Source organism: Pangasianodon hypophthalmus, chromosome 3, assembly GCF_027358585.1.
Source record: "Pangasianodon hypophthalmus isolate fPanHyp1 chromosome 3, fPanHyp1.pri, whole genome shotgun sequence".
Classification (NCBI taxonomy): domain Eukaryota; kingdom Metazoa; phylum Chordata; class Actinopteri; order Siluriformes; family Pangasiidae; genus Pangasianodon; species Pangasianodon hypophthalmus.
In genome coordinates, this window is record NC_069712.1 from 16,690,938 (window position 1) to 16,713,281 (window position 22,344).

A 22,344-nucleotide genomic window follows, 5' to 3' on the forward strand; every position below is an offset into this window, starting at 1 on the left:
AGACTATAATATTGAAAAAATATTATTAATATTAATATTACTAATATATTTTTATTAATATAATATTTTTAAAAAACTTTATTTGATTGCAAAGGTATTCAACCCTGTTGCTATGAAACCATTATATTAGTTCTAATGCCAGTTGCCATCAGAAGTCACATAATTAGTTGAATAGAGTTCATCTGTGTGCAATTAAAGAGTCACATGATATCAATATAAATATACCTGTTCCTGGAAGGCTCCAGAGAACATACCTAAATAAACACCATCAAAACAAATCCAGGAAAATTTTTGTTTGATTATGAGCAAACATCCCAAACTTTGAACATTTCACAGAACACTATTAAATCTATTATTAAAAAATGGGAAGAATATCACACAACAGTGACTCTGCATTGAGTTATCAGGGAAACAGGCCAAGGGTAACATGAGAGTTGTTCTAGCTTGGTCCAGACAAACCTCAGAACTCAATCTGATTGAGATTGGCGCAAAACCTGAACATTGGTGTTCACTAACTCTCCCCATCCAATCTGCCAGAGCTTGAGCAATTTCACCCAGAAGAATGGGCAAAAATATGGATTAAAATGTGCAAATCTGGTAGAGACATATACTGCAAGTCTTGCAGCTGGAATTGCAGCCAAAGACGGATTTACCAAGTACTGACCCATTAGACACATTGTGTAAATCTAATGATAAAAATCCCAAGTCTATTTCAGTTCTGGGTTGTAACACTACAAATTGTGGGAAAGTTTGAGGTAGGTGAATACTTACGTAAGGCAGTATACATGAGCCAGAATGACTGATCTTGTTCCTTGTCTTCCCTGTGCAGGATGCGTTTTCTAGGTCGTCCTCTAAGTCCAGTCTCAGGCCAGGTGACTTGATCTGTGTGGAGCTCAAGAAAGTCAACGGGAGCCTGGGCATCTGTGTTGCTGTAAATCTTTAGTTGTAGTGTTGCTTAACATGCAATGAATTAAAACAGTACAGTTTAATCAATATTTTGTCATATAATGCTGATAATTACATCTTTCCAATAGACAAAAAGACAGTTAAAATGTTTAAATAAGCTTTTGGAACAATAGTCAGTGTCAATCATTTCCAGGGTGGCGTCAATACCAGTGTGCGCCATGGAGGGATCTATATCAAAAGCCTGATACCTGGAGGAGCTGCTGATCTGGATGGTCGAATACAGACTGGTAAATAAACCATCCAATCTTGAATTCACTTTATGTCTAAGTTTTACAGCAATTTTTAAGTTAATTTAAAAAATACAACTATATATATGATTTGTTATTAACTCTACATTTGACACTGTACATCAACTGTATATTTGACCACTTTATTTACTTACAATTACTTACATAATTTATCTCACCTAATTCAGTTAGTCAAGCCATAATCAACCCTTAAGACAATAAATCTGAGTCTGTAGGAGGTAGGGTCTCAGGATGTCTAAGGATGGATCTTTTAATGAATTTAGAATTTAAAAAATCAAATCAAATCAATTTTTAGAATTGTTATTGAATTATTGAATTGTTGAATTAAAGAATTGTTATGGGAATTTAGTCAAACTTTTTTTCCCTATTCTATACAAATATATATGTCTCTCTATAAAGTATATATTATTATACAGAACATTTCAGTATCTAAAAATATTTGAAAAAGAAAACGTTTTGTGTGTAGTGTACATGTATACACAGTAGCTTTAAAGTAAAATATATAACTGATTTTCCTTTATGATGTCATTAACTGTTGTTTATGTTGTATGCATCATTGACATTCACACATGGGACTAGTAACACTTGCCTGATGATCATGATTGTGTGTGTGTGTGTGTGTGTGTGTAATAGGTGATAGGCTACTGGAGGTGAACGGGTGTAACCTGCAAGGTGTCACCCACAAGCAAGCTGTGGAGTGTTTGAAAAAAACTGGAGAGGTGCTGAACTGTGATCTTTCTAACACATACAGACCATTTTAACATGGATAATTTCAGCATAAGTGGCTTCACAAACACATACAGTCATGGGAAAAAGAAAGTACATCCTCCTTCAATTCTATGTTTTCATTCATCAGGGCATAAATCGCAATTGTGTGGTCCTGACCAACTTCTATAAACTGACAAATAATATCAGATAACACTAAAAAAACACAACATATTTCAAAATGTAGTCATTTTTTCCAAAAAGTAAACCAAAATCAGAAACCGGGTGGGAAAAAAATAAGTACACCCTGTAATTCATTAACATGTAGAACCACCTTTAACAACAATAACTTGAAGTAAACATTTTCTGTAGGAGTTTATCAGTCTCTCACATCGTTTTGGATAAATTTTGGTTCACTCTTCTTTACAACATTGAAGTTCATTTTGAAGATGTTTGAGGACATTCATTTATGCAGAGCTCTCTTAAGATCCTACCACAGCATCTCAATGGGGTTGAAGTCTGGACTTTGACGTGGCCATTCCAACACCTTGATTTTTTCTTCTTTAGCCATTCAGATGTCGATTTGTCCTGTTGCATGAGCCAATTTCAGCCCAGCTTAAGCTGCAGGACAGAAGGCCTCAAATTTTCTCAAGAATATTCTGGTATAAAGTGGAGTACATTGTTGTCTCAATGACTGCAAGTTTCCCTGGATCTGTGGCTGCAAAAAAAAATGCCCCAAATCATCACTCCTCCACCACCATGCTTGACAGTTGGTATGAGGTGTTTGTGGTAATATGCTGTGTTTGGTTTTTGCCAAATATGGTGCTGTACATGATAACTTGCACTCATTAGTCCAAATGATATTGTTCCAGAACTTTTGTGGTTTGTTCAGATGCAGTTTTGCAAACTTAAGTTGTGCTGCCATAAAGTTGTGCTGCCATAAAGTTGTGCTTTCTCCTAGTCACTCTTCCATGAAAGCCATACTTCTTCAGTCTTTTTCTAATTGTGCTGTCATGAACATAAACATGTAATGTGCTTACAGAGGCCTGTAGATCACATGATGTAGCACTTGGGTTTTTCTTTATATCTCTGAGCATTAAATGGTCTGAGATGGGACTGAATTTGCTGGGATACCAACTTCTGGGAAGACTGGCAACTGTCTTGAAGGCTCTCCCTTTGTAAACAATGCTCCCTACTGTAGAATGGTGAATTTCAAATTGTTTGGTGATGGCCTTATAACCTTTCCCAGATTGATGAGCAGCAATAATTGCTTCTCTGAGGCCATGGCTGATGTCCCTTCTTCTTGGCATGATACAGACACACACCTGAGTGCTCCAGAACACCAACCTGCCAAAAGTTCTGCTTTTATAGAGGTAGTCATGCTTCTTCATGAATAACTACTCTTGTGCATTTCGTTAGTAAAACCTGGCTGCTAATGACTCTCTTAATAATTGTGTAAGTAAGAAGGCTTATACTTACTTTTTGTACTTATTTTTTTCCATTTTTATTTGTTGGTTTACTTTTTGGGGAAAATGACTACATATTGAAATCTGTTGTGTTTTTTGTTGTCACCTAAGGTTACTTGTTTGTTTATAGAAGTTGGTGAGGACCACACAATTGTTATTTATGCCCTGATGAATAAAAGCATAGAACTGAAGGAGGGTATACTTTCTTTTCCCCATGAATGTTTTATACATTTATTTGTAAATATCCTATATATCTTATATTCATCCTAATTATAAATATAAATCAAAGGGATCCACCTGATAACAGGTGTGTGTCTACACTGGGCTTTTCATTTATTATTCAAATCATTCCAACAATTTTATTTCTCCTTGTTACCCTCAAGAAATGACCTAAAGTTTATTTTTATAACATAAAATAATTTTTTTTTTAAAGAACTGAGAAATTTTCTTGGGGGAGAATCATTTTTGAGAATTAATAATGCGTACTCTGTGAAGTGGTAATCTTGATTCTAATATAATGTACGTTGATAGCAATGCTTTGTTCTAGGTGGTGTCTCTGCTTCTAGAACGAGAGCCTCCTCTGGTGATGGAGGCGTCCAGCTCCTCTTCCACTATGGAAAGACAGAAATCTCCATCATCCCTCAGTGCACAGAGCACTAGCACCCCCATTGGGAAAGACATTACCATGGAAACGCCCTTGTCTGTCAGGGCCAAGGACTACAGCTTTGTGTCAGACGGTACGAAACAGCGGTGAGAGCAGGAAGGCAGCATAGTGAGACTTTTCAAATAAATCTGACAGCATTGTTGGGCTAGCTGCCTTATCTGTTCTGCAGTTGTAACTCTAAATTAAAAAGGGGAAAATATATATTGGATATTGAGCATGTGGGATTCGTTTGTCGCTATATGCGTTACATTATTAATCACATTTAAAACAATAACAGAGTATTGTTAGGATAAAACATATATAAACTAACACGACATCAATCATATACTATACTGTATGTTTAAATAATAGCACCACTAGTGATCACATTTTCTGCTAGTATGACCTGTGTAGTTAAATACACCTGTATGCTTGCTTTTTCTGGTGCTAGAGAACACTCTGGAGGTGACTCTAGAGAAGACACTGAGTGGTTTGGGCTTTAGCTTCCTCATCAGTGACATTAGTCCTGGGGAAGAAAGTGTAGTGCGCATTAGGAAACTGTTCTCTGGCCAGTCGTCTGAAGAGAGCAGCCCACTCAGGGAGGGAGACGTCATCCTGAAGGTTAATGGAGAACCTGTGAAAGGACTTTCCTATCAGGTGCTGTGCTCATGTACACTTAATATCTAGGAAATTCCAAATTCACAAGAAGTGACAAAGTGGCAATCACTATGTTTAAGTCACCTCCATTTTAAAGATGATGAATTACACCATATTGTGTCTTGCAGAGGATCAGAATTAAGGACATTTTAAATCTTGTGTTAGTTTAGTTTTCAACTGTTAAACTTTTAATCAAAAAAAAAAGCTATGCTTATACTTCAGAATACAGCATACTGGATTAAATGGAAAAACAAACCAAAAATTAAAGGATTGCTATCACTTTTAAGATAATTTTCTTTTTCCTTATTTATTTTATTTTAAAAGGTAAATCACAGTCTGATATATAAAAAGACAGACATGCTGGACCATGCATTCTCAGAAATAAAGGTATCAAACTGTACTATTCCTTGTCACAGGGGTGGTATTCTTAAGATGTACAAAAGATGTACATGATGGTAACACCCCAGCGACAAGGAAAGGTATAGTTTGGTACTTTTTTCTGAGAGCATACTGTGTGTGTGTATTTTCTGAGAGCTAGGCCTGGCACTGCATAGTGCTAAAGATGTTTTGTGTCACGAACAGAAAGTCCTACAGCTGCTGCGGGGAGCACCATCTGAGCTCAAGCTGTTAATCTGCAGACCTTCACCTGGCCAACTTCCAGAGATGGACTCCATCTCACTTGTAAGATTGTAAGATCAGTGTATTTTATCTTTTTAAGAGTCATTTCAATGTGTCATAAATCTTTCTTTTATCTTCGATAGAGTCCATCCCCATTGCCGAGCAAAAAGCAGAGGTCTCGATCTTTAGACCTGCGGGTGGAGTCTGTCTGTCCGGACTTCAGTGAAATGCTCCAACCACAGACCACAGCACTATGCCAGATGAAGGACTGCACTTCACCTAAACCCCATACTGTCCAATTAATTCAGCAGAGACAGGGCAGCGAACAGGATGAGACACCATCCACCTTGTCATCTCCACCGTCCCCTCCATCTATTGAAGGACAGCAAGAAGAAAATCCAGATGAGGAGGATGTTCTCTCCATCATTTCTTGTTGCCAAACAACAACCCCACTCACAACAACAACCCCGAACCCTGTACAACCTCAACTCATGCTAACACCTTCTCCAACATGCCTAAACCCAGAGCCAGAAGGGAAAGAGAACATGTCCTCAAAAAGCAACCGCAGCTCAGCTATTACCAGGTGCTGTCCCACACTATATTTGAATTTATATAGACAGGACTGGTTCACTCAAGGTTCACTGTTCTCTCTGACACTACTCATCTGATACGTGTTATTTAGGAATACATTAATTAAAAACGGAGATATGGATATTTGAACTATTTAAGAAATCTTTATTTGAAATTTTAAAAAAATCCCGAATATCCTGTTTGCAAACCATTTGCTTTTTTGAAGAAAAAATTGTGATTCCACATATTTCATTTAAATGGTTAAACACTCAGGCCATGATTTACTACAAAATCACAAACTTGACAATATCTGCAAAACCAGAAGTGTGTAAGCTGATTTACAAACAGGATCTAAGTAAGATTGTGTTCTTCAAATTACCAAAATAACATGTCTGTTTTGATTGTTTGTCTTAATGAATATGCAATTTATGGCATTTCTACAGAAAGGGGAAAATACAAGTCATTCCAATGCAAATAGATTTAGCATCCACAAAGATATTTACTATACCGTACTAGACGAAGTCAAAACTGCAGTAAAAAAAAATAGATTAATACTACCTAAGGGAAGGTATTAAATTTTTACAAGCCCATTTCCTTTATTTGAAGACAAAATTAAATCTTATATATCAGGATCTTAAAATAATGAAAGATTCTTAATATTGTGATTTTGTATTTACCATTCTATGCTTTCGAGTTATTGATGCCAGGATTGATTTTGGTGTGTTGCTTTTAGTAAATATTAATACTTTTTTTAAATTATATTTTAAAGGAAAAAGTAAAGACTGATGTAATCCTATTTGATGAAATATACAGTACTGTTCAAAAGTCTTAGGCACATGCAAAGAAATGCTGTACAGCAAAGATGCCTTCAAAAATAATGAAATTAAATGTTTCTAAAAAATACTATAAAGAGCAGTAAACAGTAATAAATGAAAATATAATCTAATAGTATATATAATAAATGAAACAAAGTCAATATTTGGTGTGACGATCCTTAGCTTTAAAAAAAATAAAAATAGTAGTCTCAGGTACAATGAGTGCAGTTTTATAAGGAAATGAGCTGTAAGTGTTACTGAGCATCTTGCAGAAGCAGCCACAGTTCTTCTGGAGACTTTGACTGTTGCACTCGCTTCTTATTTTTGCAGCAAAACTCAGCAGACTTCATTATGTTTTTTTTGTCTGAAAAGTGTCTCTTATGTAATATGCTGCTTTCTTTACTGATATATAAACATTTTTCTGTAACATTTAATTTTGTGCTGGAAAACTAATGTTTGGAAATCTAAAATGTTTTTGTACTGACTCAATAATTTAGAAGTCATAAAATAAAAACTATAACAAAGTTTGTACTAAAAAAAATAGGGTGCCTAAGACTTTTGCATAGTACTGTAATTTAACTTTTTTTTTAATCTGGTGAAAGAAGAGCAGTTCTTTGTAGTAGACTCTTTGTAGTGGAATAAAGAATACCTTAATAATCACTTGTGCTTGCAGTGAGCTCGCTGAGGATTTGGATGGAAGTAGAGCATGCTTCATGGCCAATGGACTGGATGTCTTAGCTGATGAAGAATATCTGACCATTACCACCACTGCAGCTAGTCCTCCAATCTGCAGCACTGGTACTGCCTCTACCAGTGCTTCGATCCCTCCTACGCCTTCTCCACTACCTCCCTCACCTCCTTCACATACCAGTCCATCAGAAACAAAAAAATCACCCCCTCTTCTAGCTCAGCCCACTTCAACAAGCACCAACAATGGCTGGGATGATGAAGAGGAGGAGGAGGATGAAGATCCCAGAAGGGTACAAGCTGTGTAGAGTTGTCCATTTTTACAATTTATTTTGATGTAGTGGGATTCGTTGTGCTTAGACATAAAAATGACCTTAGGCTTATTTTCTGGTTTTTTTTTTTACAGGAAGTGTTTAAGGAGTTTGAGCTGACAGTAACCCTTACTAAATCCAGAAGTGGTAGTTTTGGGTTTACTATCACCAGGAGTAAATTAGACAATTGCTATTACATACAGGAAATCCTGGATAATCCAGCCAAGGCAGATGGCCGACTCAGAGCGGGAGACAGGCTAATCATGGTACTTATTCTGCATGATGGTGTTTGGTCCATTTTACAGCCATGGATTAAGTCTGACCAAAAAAGTTATCAATCAAGAAATGCATCTATTAGCAGTGAAACTCTTCCCCTATAAGCTCTGTCCTGTAGATACATTTTCAGAATGGATTTTTTGGAATATATTGTTATTTCACTGATACTTTATGAAACACAGTCAATACTGTATCTAGTCAGTAATCTAGCAAGTCTGGTAAACTCATATCATATTATTTCAGGTGAATGGTCACTATGTGACCAATGTGTCTGACGAAGTGGCCGTGGCTATTCTGAGATACTCCCCTAAAAGACTCCACATGGTGTTAGGCAGAGCTGTACAGAACCTCCTGCCTCCTCCACCAGCAGACAGCCTTCAGGACATTATCATATACAAGACCACCTCTGGACAAATGGGTGAGGCATTGCAAATGAACAGTATATAGAGTACTGAGCAAAGGTCTTAGGCACATGTGAAAAAATGCTGTAAAGCAAAAATGGCAAAAAAAAGAACAGTAAACGGCACTAAACTAAACAAAGACAACCTTTTATCTTTAAAAACACATCTGTACTCTCAGGTACAGTTTATGCAGTTTTATAAGGAAATTGGCTCGTAGGTTTTTCTAGGAATCCAACATTTCTAACATTTTTCTGTAACATTTAATTTTTGCAAAAGAATTGTTTGGAAATAATTTTTACTGACCCAATATAAATACTGTATTTATACTAATACTCTATATATAATAATATAAATATAATGCAGAAGTCATAAAATAAGCATCTAAGATAAAATTGAAATAAAAAATAGGGTGCAATAGGACTTTTTCACAGTACTGTAGATTGTAAAGAACGTATTGATGCAGGAATATAAATAGAATTTATATTTTATATTTTAGAATAGAATAAATAGAACTTCTATTACAATAGAACCATATGTGTTCTTGATGTATTCCAATCTACTCTGTCTATACTGTACTTCAGTTCTGATAATTTGGTTGGATATATAAATAATTATAAAACTGTGAAATAAAGGAGAGGAGATAAAATCTCTCTCACTTCCAGTTACAATCTCTCAATTACACTTGTCTTGTTTTTGTTGTGTAGGTATTAAACTCAGAGGTGGCATTGGCAGCAAATGGCAGGGTATTTATGTTCAGGAAGTGGTGCCAAACTCACCTGCCAGTGAGGAAGGCAGCATTCAGCCAAATGACCGAATTATCTACATCAGTGGCAGGTGCACCCTGGGAATGACGCTGGAAGATGCTGTGAAGGCCTGTGAACATGCTTCACACAAAGTCAAACTCAAAGCCATGAGGTGAGATACTGTAGACCGCTGTTAACCCCTTTTATAACTCATAGCTCACATGACCAAGAGCAAAATGCATCCAAGGCTCAGATGGGGGAAACCGAGCTAGGCCTATTTTTCCAACACCAGTGTAATGTTGCATGGTGCAGTATCATGCTGGATGTAGCCATTAGAAGATGGGTAAATAGTGACCGTGAGAGGTTACACGTACACACATAAGCACACACATTTTATATATATATAGTGAAAACCATGTAACAGATGGCAAGGTATTACCTTCTATTAAATCAGAAATAACACAGTTTATTCGAAATTCAGGTTGCAGGTTGCAGATGATAGATGACAAATATGACAGTCAAATAAAAAGATTTGGCTGATCCTTTTTTGCTTGTTCTTTGTTCTTTACTACAGAGATGATCAACCTGTGACACCCAAAAGCAAATGGAATGGTAGGCATCTGCTTCATTTAATCATCATCAGAATAAGATGTTTTAAACATGCTAATTCTTTAAATTAATGCCAAAAACCATCCAAGATTATAACCTATGGATATGTTTTCTGAATTTAGCAGTTAGACAGTTATTGAGTATACAGCATTTCACCTTGCCCTGGGCTAGGCTTCATGCTCCTCTCCGTAAGACATGTGTGTGCATGTATTTCTCACGCTCTTAGCACATGGCTGACATGTTTCATTCTAGTCTGAAGTGACAGAAGTGAGGCAGTGAGCTGCTCCAGTGGCTGCCACTGTGGCCTGGGATTCACTGAACGCTTCAATGGCCACAGCGACATTTCTGAATGTAGTGTCAGCTCAGATTAGATGAGCACCCTCCTTCAACATCAGTCCTGACTAATGTTTTATTCTGCTGGTTTGGGTCATAGCAGCACAGTTGTGCAGCAGGTCGCCTCACAGCTCCAGCTCGGGTGACTGTCTGTGTAGAGTTTCTGTGCATGCTCTCCCCATGTCCTCCGGGAACGCCGGTTTTCTCTCACCTCCCAAAAACATGCCAGTAGGTGGATTGGTTAAGATAAATTGCCCCTATGTATGAATGTGTGTGCATATTGCCCTGCAATGGAGTAGCGTCCCATCCGTGGTGTATTCCCACTGCACCCCCATTGTTCCTGGGATCTGGACCCACCCACCAATTTTGCAGTACAGTAGTCCTAGTCTCAAATGGGAAACCAGAAAATTATTCTGGATTAGGGTTCAGGTCTTGCTACATGAAATTAATACAAATTATTTTCTTAGTGATTTATATTGATAATTTGTCAATAACTTGAGAGATTTTAGTGTAGAAAACTATAATATATATGCATATGAAATAACAGAGTTGTTTCATTCCATGCTGTTGCTCCCATTGTAACATGCAGAAATTAAGTAGTAGTACCAGAAAAATACAAAATACAATAATTTATCTGCTATGTACAAAAAATATAGATTAAACTAGATGCACCATTGTTTGTACCATAGTGTTGTTTTCACAATGTTTACATTTCTTGCTCCATTCTTATTCTTTTCATCCCTAGGTTTCTTCGATTGGAAGAAAGAGAAGAGGATCGTCCCTCAATCCGAGGAGCCTAGGTCATCTGAGGTGGAGGCTGCTGCTGATGGTAAGGACTCTGCGTCTCTGTGTCTCTATTCCCTGAGTGCTGTAGCTTTAGCTCCATGCTGACAGACACAGCTTCCCTGGACCAAAGGGCATACAGTGCAAAATTAATTATTAGCAAGTGCCCCTACCCTCTTTGATCCATCATACGGCATTTTTGTCGTGCCTGGTGGACGTGTCCCAGGTGATCCCGTGTGACACCTGGGTTGCTGGGTGACGGCTAGCTGGGGGGTCCAACAGCGCCTGAAAAGGCTAGTGTTGCTCACCTTTCAGAGCATTACGCCAGTCAGCACATCTCCTCCTGGGATGGCAGCAGAGGAGGGAGGTTACCGTGAGTGTTCAGTCTGTTTCATAAATGTTTTGCGGACGAATTGTACATTTGTAAATTTTCAGTTTTGCTTTGGGTGTGTTTATGTTGCAGGTTTACTGCATAACCTGCTCTTATATAAAATGCATGTTTCTAAATCTAACTTTTCTTATTTGTCTCTGCCTGTCTCTCTTTCTTTGTTTTTGCAGTTAAACTCATGGCTGAAAATGCTGAAGGATTTGGGCCAATGCCCTCTGTAACCTCTCAGCAGGAGGTAACTGTGCTCTGTATCTAAAAGATGACACTGAAACCTGAGTCTAGTAATCCCTCTCTGTGTTCACTATTAGACATCTTTGTTACAATTCTTTGCCCTTGATTCATACATTAATATTTTACTGTTTGAAAGTACTCATACAGTCAGGGATCAGAGGAATGGTCTTTCAAGTGATCTTCTCTGATCTTTGGAGCTTCTCATAAAGCTGAGTCCTATTAGTCACTTTGGGTCACAATTGTAATTGTCTGGCAAACAGTCAAAAATGATGAAAAATCAGATTTTGTCCAAAAATGAGTATTTCTGTCTATAACATATTTCCCCAAAACAATATAGAAATGTTTTCATTAACTTTCTCAACTTGCCTACACTTTTTGCAACAACGACAAAAAAAATCATGTTAGGTAAATGAGGAGCCAGTTTCAAAAGCAGCTTAAGACACATCTTAGCTATTAAGGTTACTGAAGATAAGGCATAGTTTTCATGATCATATTCATTATTTGTATATCCCTGGTCAGCTCCCTGTATATCTGTATCAGACATGTTCTGCTGGAAGACCCAGAATTGGCTAGAGGGATGTTGTAGTCTATCCCCCTCCAGGTTTGGTACGCTGTGAAAAATACTGAACTGCTCAGTACGGTTGTAGAGAGTGGTTATTTGAGTTACCGCTGACTTTCTGTCAGCTTGAATGAATCTGGCCAATCTGCTCTGACATCTCTTATCAACATGACATTTTTGCCTGCAGAATCACCACTCACTCTGGATGTTTTTAGTTTTCAGACCATTCTGTGTAAACTAAATCTCAAGAGATCCACAGTTTCTGAAATACTCAAACTAGTCTGTCTGGCACCAACAATCATGCCATGGTCAAAGTCCCTGAGATCACATGGATTTTTCCCTATGGTGATGTTTAGTGTGAACGATAGCTGAAGCTCTTGACCTGTATCTGTACGATTTCATGTATTGCACTGATCTCGCATGATTGAGTGATTGGATAATTACATGAATGTGCAGGTTTACAGGTGTTCCTATTAATGTGATTGTATTTCAGGTTAGGAAAACCTATAGCTTACAGAACACTCTATAGTAGAAAATATAAACATATTTCACCATTTGAAGGGTTTTCCTAAACTGCCACTTTTTTGTTTGTACTCTCTGTCTGTCTCACTTAGAGCTGCATTCTTCAGCTGGAGTTTACTAAACCAGAGAGAGGTGGGTTAGGCTTTTCTCTGGTAGGTGGAGTCAATGGCAGCAGTCTGCAAATAAAGGACATCTGCTGTGGGGGCATGGCTGAGCAAGATGGCCGTCTGCGTGTGGGAGACATCCTTCTGGAGGTGGCTGTCAATAAAGAGTTTTTCTGTGTCCTTTCAGTTTTGATTAAGTTTAGTCACATGACCAGAGCAGAATAATTCAAACCTTGAGCCTTTGTATGCAGGTGAATGGTGTGATCGTGTCAGGATTGAGCCACATTAAGGTGGTGGATATTCTGAGGAGAGCAGAGGGGACAGTTCAGCTGACTGTATACAGAGACGCTTTCCCCATCACTTCCTGCACTAGCTCTAGTTCCTATACTGAAGATCCTCAAGAACACAACACTAAAGGTCTGCCACCACTTCGTTCACCTTGGCCTCTGAGAGACCCTGACACATTTATTCTGTAACGATTAGAATAAACTCCACAGAATATGACCGCGAATGTTCAATGGGCAGAATTCAAGTATTGTAAGTGTTCACTTTCTTAGTTCACATTGTGTTCTAATCAAAGTTAAGTGTGGTGTATTTCTTTGGCAGGAGTAAGCTCACTTCTAGAGGTTCAGGAGGATCATTTGTCTTTTCAGACATCCGGTTGTCCTGGAGTAAAGATGGAATCTGAGCAGGTTGACAACACACCCACACTTTCACTTTGAATATTTTGCTACATGTATTTTAGAATAACGTCCTGAGATTTCGATTCAATCTAATGTGGCTGGCTTTAAATCTTATTCTGTCCCTCTCTCTGCAGGATAGTGGAAACTGTACACCTACCTTTCAGGGCTGTTGCCCAGCTCTGAGTGTCACAGATATGCTACAGAGCAGGTAAATGTTACTCTTTTCTATCTGAAAATGGTTGAACCTTTTTTTCACCAGTATTCAGGGACTGCAAAAGGTCATGTATAGAGGTTCCTCAAACTTTATTCTTTCATAATAGCATTATTCTTTCATAATTATGATATTAAATCTTACATCTTCACTTGACCTTTTAACCTATGCCAGATTAATCATGACTGTACCAAACCATCCATAAAATAAAACAGGTTGTACTGTCAGAATAAATAATTAAGCCCAAATACTGAACTACAGAATGGCATAGTAGCTGGGTTTTGTGTTTCTTTGTGTAGAACACAAGGGGGCACCAACGAGCTATGAATGAAACAGACCCAACTTTCCCCACACTAAATGCTAGGGCTTTTATTCTAGTTTACATCTTGGAGTGCACTACAGTTAGCAGATTTTTGCATTTTAGGAGGAAAAGTCACAGGAAAATTAGCTTTGCATGATAAAAGCTCCTCAGAACACAAAAATGTGGTCATGTTCTCTGTTCATACCTGCCTTATACCCCTTTCAGGACAGACTCTCAAAAGCAGAATCTAGAAAATTCTGGCAAAATCATGGAGAAAAATTACACCGACAGCTGGAGCAGTGACGATGATGATGATGATGATGATGATGATGATGACACTTCTCAGCATTCCTCTACAGAAACAACACACACAGGTAGAGGAGCCTGAATATTAGACATTGACAATATAAACTGAAGTATGCAGAGTCCTGTCATTGTATTAAAGTTACAAGTAAATGCTTATTTTTAATATTAGAATATTAAACATGCACGCACTAAATTTTAGGTCCGCCTATTGTGTCAGAGGAGGAACTGACCAGACTTGCCCTGATCAGCCCACCTATGAATGGCCAGTACTCAGGGTCCAGACTCAAAAGTCTTATTCAGAATCTTCAGAATCAACTGGATCAGCATGACCTTGTCAAAGAGTTTATGGTAGGTTCTTTTCATTAGATTCCTATTCACATAAACATGATACAGATGCTTGAAAGTATGGAAAGTGCTTGATTTCTAAAAATTTTCAAGGTTTGAAATATGCCTAGTTTGGAATTATTTAGAATGGAATAATGCAGCAATCTTTTTTCCATTAGAGGTATATTAAATAACATTTAGTAGAAAGCAAAATCATTACATAGGTTTGTCATTTTGCATCCAGTTAATTTTTCCATGTTTGTGTTTTGTGTCCACTGAATCTGTAGTGTCAAATGAGCTCTCTCAATAGAGTTAAATATTAGTGGCTAGTACTGAACATAAAGGCCTCTACAATGACATTATGTAATTATGTCTGGCTGAAAGTTCAACTAAAATTGGCTAGAAAATGTTACAGGCTGTGATTACAGCACAGCTTCTTCACACTTCCCTTTAGTAAAAGATATTAAAGAAATGTTATGTCATTTATATTTTTTTGCTAAACAGCCCACAAAGCCATTATTACACATTTGAGTAAAATACATTTCAATAAATGTATGTAAATTATAAACTGACGTTAACACAAAGCCTTCAAATTCAGGAACTAACATTATTCAGCTCCTTCCAGTTACAACTGTAGCAGCTGTCTTATGATGTACTGTATATGGTAATCTGTGTTATGTTAGAAAAAGTGTAATTATCCACCAAGAAAGTGCCTTTGCAATACTTGAATTTCAATTAAATTTGTTCAATTTCACTTCTTAATGTGATATTTATTCACAGAATATTATGTATGTATCCTTTTTAATGTAGGCATTAGGGCATCTGACACCCTCAGATAGCTGCCTGGTTGGAAAAGCACCAGAGAACCGAGAGAAGAACCGATACAGAGAAATCCTGCCCTGTAAGCCCTTCTGCAAGTATTTACTGCAAAAGAAACACTGCTAAAACACTTTTCATTCATTCATTCATCTTCACTAACCACCTTATCTTGGCGGAGCTGAAGCCTGGGAACACTAGACATGAGGAAGGAATATGCCCTGGATAGGACAAAAGTCCATCGCAGGGCACCATGCACATACAGTACACATTCACACTCATTCACACCTAGTGGCAATGCAGACTAGCCAATCTACCCACCCACATTAAAGGGTGTCGATTTACACTTCTTATGTGTGTCTGTATGATTGAACTCCATCCATTCCCTTATTGTGGTTTTCCAGGCCTCCTCTCTTGGCCTGATTCTCACACTGCAGCTTTTGTTATCAAGTTTACACTCCTCCATTTTTACACCATTTTTGACTCCCAGTTCCTCTTTTACTGTAATGGGAGGCAGTCTGTAAGATTTGCAAACCTCTGGGTTGGTACTGTGTGTGAGAGGGCTATATGACTCCCTGAGGAACACACACAGGGGATGTGTGTGCTCAGAGGCGGGTACTGAAGTACAATGCAGTACTTCTTATTCTGGCAGGAGGCAGACTGGCCCTCGCCTGCCCTTGAGTGTTTGTTTATTATCAAGGCTGTTCATTGGGCTTCTGTTCCCCCAAATAAAGCCCCTAGGATTGCAAAGTGTGAGGCCCCTGGGACTTAACTGTTTTTGCTGGAAGTAGTTCAAGGCCTCCTATAAGAAGTCCGATGCCACCCATTGTGAGGATGTCTCTGCACACATCTACCTACTCTCGGAGAACTACACTTCCCCTTGCAAGCCCCTTTTTTTGTGTTCACTCTTTTTCTTGAACCCCTTTCTCTCTGTGGCTGTTGAACATGTTTTTACAGGCAGGCCCCTTGTAGAGCGCTACATGTAGGTCCAGTTTTACATGTAGGTCAGCAAGCTACCAGGGTAGTATAGTGAGAAGTCATGTACCAAGGCTTCATGCAGAGACACCCAAACATGCCTCCCTGCACTCCCACAAACATGACTGTATCAACCAAAATGGCTACCATGGGAATAGTCTAGAACATTCCTCTCTATACACTCATCCTGGCCTGCCTTCCTCCTTTTTTATTTGTACTTATTTATTAAACACGGGGGATAATCTATTAATTTCATTCCTCACATTTAGCATTTTGGTCTCAGATTATTAATACTGTCAGATTTCAAAGCAGCAAAACAAACTTTGATTAAAATACTAACAATTCTTTTGTTGTTTGTTTTTGTTGAACTGTGTTTTTGATTAGTGGCTCTCATACTGGGGCCCAGAGACCCTCCTAGCAATGCTCTCCACATTTAGACTTCATTTCTTGTGTAGGAAAACTCTTTCTGTAGTTGTTAAATAAATATCTCCATACAAAAGGCATGACCATATCAATGATTATGTTTTTCTTTGTTAAATAACATTTTCGATCTGTTTACTATTAGGCTTAGATTATGTTTATTATTAGATGATTAGATGATTATGTGTCCACCCTCCAAGTCCCTGGGAATTAGCTGTTACTATAGAAACAATAACATATTTCAACAATTGCATTAGTAGTAACCTACAGTATATTTTGAATGACAGCCAGCAATACTGTCTGAGCTGTGCTATGATAGAAAATGGATCTACAATATCTGACCAATCAGAAATGAGAATTCAGCAGTGATGTGATATAATAATACAGAATTTGGAGATACTAATGGATGTAGCTGTGGGTGATTTAGGTAACTTGTGTAGTGTTAAACCAACATTAATCAACTCATCATAACTCACACAAAAATGACAATGAGCTCAATTTCTGATGAACATTTATGAGGGACTCAAAATATAGCAATGATACATGAGCAGTTACAAAAACAAAACAAAAAAAGTGTTTTTAAACTAATTTGGACTTCCATATTTCTACACCCAGATGATAAGACACGAGTCCCTGTGGGAGAGAAACAGGACTACATTAATGCCAGCTACATCCGGATGAAGGTGGGCCCAGATGAGTTTTTCTACATCTCATCACAGGGACCTCTGCCCAACACTCAGGACTGCTTCTGGCAGATGGTGTGGGAGAACAAGTCTGACATCATTGCCATGATGACTCGGGAAGTGGAGCGCGGCAGAATCAAATGCCACAAGTACTGGCCTGAGAAACTTGATGTTCCCATAGAAACTAGCCACTACCAACTGATCCTGAAGAACTACCAGAAATTGGACTACTTCCACATCAAGGTTATCAAGATGATAGAGAAAGAGGTGAGAGGTAGACCCAAGAGAGTTAGTGTTTAGTGTGGGTAGCCATTATATTCTTATTAGTGGTCGTACAGCACTGAGGCTTCACAGTAATTTCAGATGTTTTGCTTATTTATGAATACTTATTATTTACTGTTACTGTTATTTTCTGTTATTTTTGTTGGTTTTCAGTTTGCTTGTCCAGAGTACCTAGCTTTGTGCTGATTATCCTCATGCTGTTCCTGTAGGAAGTGTGTAGTTATCCTTTCTGTCCTATATGGTCCCTCTCTTACACTTTCATACCGTTTGCAATTTGTAGTCACTCACAGAAAGACGCTCATGTCTTTTAGTGTACAAAATATGAGGCATAATATTTCATCCAATAGTAAATGTGTATATGGATGGGATGACAACATTTGACTAAACCAAAAAACAAATCCTGATCCTATTATACCTTTTGCTTGATTCTAGACTGGAGCCACACACTTTGTGAAGCACCTGAAGTTCACCACATGGCCGGACCACAGCACACCTGGCTCATCCAAGCAGCTAGTGCACTTTATCCGATACATGCGTGCAGTACACTTGAGCGGGCCCATCACTGTGCACTGCAGCGCAGGCATAGGCCGAGCTGGTGTCCTCATCTGTATTGACGTCATCCTCGGCCTCATAGAGAGGGACCACACTGTGAGTGTGTGTAGTGCATGCTTTCCGTGTGGTACATGTTTTTCCATAGACATATTTGTCTTGTGATTCACACTGTAATGTAACGAGGACAAAATACAGATACTGAACAATGCTTTTCCAGTAACTGTCCTAGCAGTTCCACAATCAGCAAAATAAATGTGAACACATTTATAACACAATATGCTGTAATAATTGGTGGCATATTGCCACAGTGGGTAGCATTCCTGCCTCACAGCTCCAGGGTCCTGGGTTTGATCATGAGCTCGGGTTACTGTCTGTGCAGAGTTTCGCATTATCTCCCCGTGTCTGCATGGGTTTCCTCTGGGCTTTCCGTTTTCCTCCCACTGTACCAAAACAAGCACATAAGCAGAATATAGTCAAATTTATCTAGTATTTCCTATTATATGTTCATAATAAACCAAATATAATATTATTAAGCAAATTAAGATTATCAAGATTAATTAAGATTATTATTACAATATTCAATCTTAAAATGCTTAAAAAACTAGTATTCTGTTGGCAGATCTCTCTTAAAATTAATGCTGTCTAGAAATAGGTTTAAAGTCTAGAAATAGGTTTGATAATCTTATATTTAGTTTACTGTAATCCTGTAATAGGAAATACTAGATTAATTTTACTATAATCTAGACATTTTCACTTGCAAAGATATTGTTTTTTGCAGTATAAAGAGATGAAAGTGAGCAAGTAGGAAAATACGACCATAGCAGTCCAAAATGCGTGGCCTTAATAGATTCATAAGGCAAAAACTTGAGTATGCATTTGTTTAATTTTAACAGCAGGAACATTAACTCGACCAAAAACAATGGTGACATGAGATCATATTTATTGCAAGACACCTGTTTAACTAACTGGGGTAGAGTGATAAGGACAGGGGCAATAGAGGTGAGTGAACAAAATGTGGCTATGATAGAGGTAGAAAAGAGAAAAAAAAATTACCAGACTGACAAGAAATATTTCCAACATGGTAATTTGCAAATTTTTTGAAATTCACCTGGTCTTACTAAAGCAAAATTTGTTCCTGCTTCTTTTAAGTTATTTTTTTTTAACCATCAATTTTAATGAAGTATGATCTGGTTTCCTCTTTGAACTGCTCATAACATACACCCACCTGCAACTGCTTTCTCAGATTAATGTGAGTGAGATTGTGAGGGAGATGCGGCTCCAGCGCCATGGGATGATTCAAACCAAGGTCAGTAAGCCAAGCTGCTAGTTGTAAAGTGAAATGTATAAAATTACACTGTGACTTACTATTTAGGATTTCATAGCCCACACTAATTAGAGAGTTTACAGATCTGAAAGCTGCCAGCTTCCCACCCATCCCTGATAACCACTAATGTATCATCTCTGATTTAAGCAGCCTATAATTAGCTGTCTCAGTGGAATGTCTCTCTGTTTCAGGAAGGGCATGTGTTTGCTTTTGTATACTTTGATATATGATTTACAGACACTGATATGAAAATTGCCCGGGCAGGGTTTCATTAATGAGACTGACTTACTGTTGTTCTTTCTGTTTCCAGGAACAGTATGTCTTCTGTTACAAAGTGTGGCTGGACGTGTTGCAGAGCATCTCCCTTCTTCATGGCAACCAGTGGCAATCAGAAACCCCCTTGTGAATGAGTGAATGAGTTCTGGCTTTTTTCCACACTAAGTTATTCCACAGTTTCCTCAGTGGGGCGACAGCTCTCATCTGTTTGAACGGTGTTGAAATACTGTTATATGAAGTTAATCATGTGCACTGAGTTTGAGTTTCAGTGCTGTTCTGATCATTTAGTATTAAATATATGGCACAGGAAGCACCCTAGACATTTTCATCAACTGTGTTATGACCTTGTATGACTCGATTTATATCCTCACCAACCATGTATAACTCAAAGCACAGATTTCCTAGCCATCAAAGGCCCTCTGTTATTTTGCCTTGAATGTGTAGTCAGGTACAATCTACTAAATATATGGAAATGTGTCTTTTAATATGTAATTATACAAACATGTTTAATTAATTGTCATTATTGTTATTACTATTATTTAGACAAGATTAACGCTGCACAATATCATGACAACAGCGACATAAGCAACAGCAACATACGCAAACAACCGATTGATATTTCATGTATGATTATGAAAAATTCAAAACAACTAGAAGTCATTATTATACTTTTCTTAGACATGGCTTAATCATTCTTCAGAGCTATTTTTACTTTTAAGAGCTAAAAATACATTGAGTAAAGTGCCTTTTAATTTGTCCTGTTGAGCAGGTTTCTCAGTTGTCTCTCTCACTGAAGTAAACTAATTTTGGCTGCAAGCTGCCAGCTGACAGAAATAAAAGAAAACAAACAAACAAACAGTTAACCCAAAGAAGAGTGGGTGAATATATGAGCTTAGCAACTAGAGCCTCCTTAATAGCATTTGTAGATTTCCAAACCTCAGCAGCAGGCATTAAATAATGCCATTAATTCCAACATTTTTCCTCATGATAATCTTTTTACTTTATAGTTTCTGTTGTTTCAGTGGTGCACTTACGATCGACTTAAAAAAAAAAAGACAAAAGAAAGATGGTGGTCTTTTCAGTTAAGATTTTTTGTTTGTTTGTTTGGTCAGAACTATATTGAAAATAATTGACATAAGGTAAAATCATGTATAAATCACAATTAGGTAGAAGTTTATGCTATTCTTTTTGCACACAATCACTAAAGTTTGAGTGACTTAAGGATACAGAAATATAAAATTAAGGATTTATATATATATATATATATATATATATATATATATATATATATATATATATATATATATATATATGTGTGTGTGTGTGTGTGTGAGTGTGTGTATATATTTCTGGTATCTACCTTTGCTAACATATCAGATTTTAGTATCCCACTTTTTTTTTCAAATTATTAAACATTTCAATTATGTTGGCAAACTTTAAATGATTGACAACCTAGATAATCCTTAGAGCACACCTGGCATTGAAAAGATGAAGTAGCAGTAGTAGTACAAAAACTGCCAATGTTCCAAAGTCGTTTTCCTATACAGTATATCTCCAAATTAAAGAGGTAGTAAAGAGGTAGACTGCTTATGATTCCAGGTTTTCTTGTCATTTTGTTAGAGTTTAAAATGCTGTGGTAAAACATGATTCATTCTGGTTTCCTGGTCAGCGCAAATATTTGTTGTAAAAAGCCAGAAATTTGAAATGGAATTTATTTAGATGCTGTTACAGAAAATGAACACATTGAAGCTGCTATTTATCCAATATCATTTTGCTGTTTCTGCTGTATTGCTATGATTTTCTAATGATTATTCTTGTTGTGTAGACATGTGCTGCTCTTATTTGTTCACACTGTAGCTATTCAGAGTCCTTGCAGTGTCTTTGGAATCTCTATGGTGAATGTGTTATATTTAGAAACGTTTAAATATCTAAGTAATCTTTTATTTTAGTTATTTTGCAAATAATAAAACTAACAGCCACCCTTACATTTATAAGTGTAGGTATAAAGCAGATAATGAGTGGTTCTGAAGTGTGAACGTTTCAAGTTTAACAGTGTGCTGAGACTATTCTGAAGAGAAGATTGATATAAGACGCATCTTTGGCGGATATCTGTGTCTGCTGATTTCCTCACATGGTTGCAGGTCTCGCTACAGTTTCACCGTTTCTGATGCATTTCAGGAGCGAAACATAAACAGGATTTGCCAGTCAAAGACACGGCACATGAAGCAGGGTGCTCGTGTTCAGCTTTTACTGCTGAATAAATACAGCCTCTCCCATGGCTCATAGTGACTGTATGGAAAGCCTGAGAATGTTGTGTTCAGGAGTGGGAAAAACCAGATCCTATTATTCTTTAAGTTGTGGTAGTGAATTTTTCTTTAATGGCATGTGCAGGGCTCTTACACCACAAAAGAAAAATAATTTTTTTACCTGGAGTAGGAAACAATATGGCTTTGGATTACGGTCTATCTTTGTGTATATTGCTGTAGTTTATTGCCTACATTCAGGCTGTCAGATTTTCATAGAAGCCCATCTGGAATGCATTAACACCTCTGTTTC

At 37.5% G+C, this 22,344-nt stretch overlaps 1 protein-coding gene across 2 annotated transcripts in view; it reads left to right on the plus strand.

The window, feature by feature from the left end:
- The window catches only part of ptpn20 (protein tyrosine phosphatase non-receptor type 20), a 35,206-nt gene extending 14,201 nt beyond the window's left edge, over positions 1 to 21,005 (plus strand). The window contains exons 23-47 of one of the 2 annotated variants that reach the window (XM_034301942.2): positions 830 to 931; positions 1,100 to 1,193; positions 1,848 to 1,933; positions 3,933 to 4,122; positions 4,480 to 4,685; positions 5,268 to 5,366; positions 5,447 to 5,886; positions 7,362 to 7,668; positions 7,782 to 7,952; positions 8,206 to 8,380; positions 9,068 to 9,278; positions 9,681 to 9,718; positions 10,794 to 10,877; positions 11,390 to 11,454; positions 12,624 to 12,785; positions 12,887 to 13,052; positions 13,242 to 13,327; positions 13,453 to 13,526; positions 14,056 to 14,204; positions 14,336 to 14,484; positions 15,271 to 15,361; positions 17,287 to 17,621; positions 18,069 to 18,284; positions 19,432 to 19,494; positions 19,823 to 21,005. In XM_034301942.2, the coding sequence (XP_034157833.2) occupies positions 830 to 931; positions 1,100 to 1,193; positions 1,848 to 1,933; positions 3,933 to 4,122; positions 4,480 to 4,685; positions 5,268 to 5,366; positions 5,447 to 5,886; positions 7,362 to 7,668; positions 7,782 to 7,952; positions 8,206 to 8,380; positions 9,068 to 9,278; positions 9,681 to 9,718; positions 10,794 to 10,877; positions 11,390 to 11,454; positions 12,624 to 12,785; positions 12,887 to 13,052; positions 13,242 to 13,327; positions 13,453 to 13,526; positions 14,056 to 14,204; positions 14,336 to 14,484; positions 15,271 to 15,361; positions 17,287 to 17,621; positions 18,069 to 18,284; positions 19,432 to 19,494; positions 19,823 to 19,918 (3,855 nt within the window). In that variant the 3' untranslated portion in view covers positions 19,919 to 21,005. Of the gene's footprint in view, positions 1 to 829; positions 932 to 1,099; positions 1,194 to 1,847; positions 1,934 to 3,932; positions 4,123 to 4,479; positions 4,686 to 5,267; positions 5,367 to 5,446; positions 5,887 to 7,361; positions 7,669 to 7,781; positions 7,953 to 8,205; positions 8,381 to 9,067; positions 9,279 to 9,680; positions 9,719 to 10,793; positions 10,878 to 11,169; positions 11,205 to 11,389; positions 11,455 to 12,623; positions 12,786 to 12,886; positions 13,053 to 13,241; positions 13,328 to 13,452; positions 13,527 to 14,055; positions 14,205 to 14,335; positions 14,485 to 15,270; positions 15,362 to 17,286; positions 17,622 to 18,068; positions 18,285 to 19,431; positions 19,495 to 19,822 lie in introns of those variants that run through there. The other variant, XM_034301949.2, reaches the window with a different exon arrangement.
- The last annotated feature ends 1,339 nt before the right edge of the window (positions 21,006 to 22,344 follow it).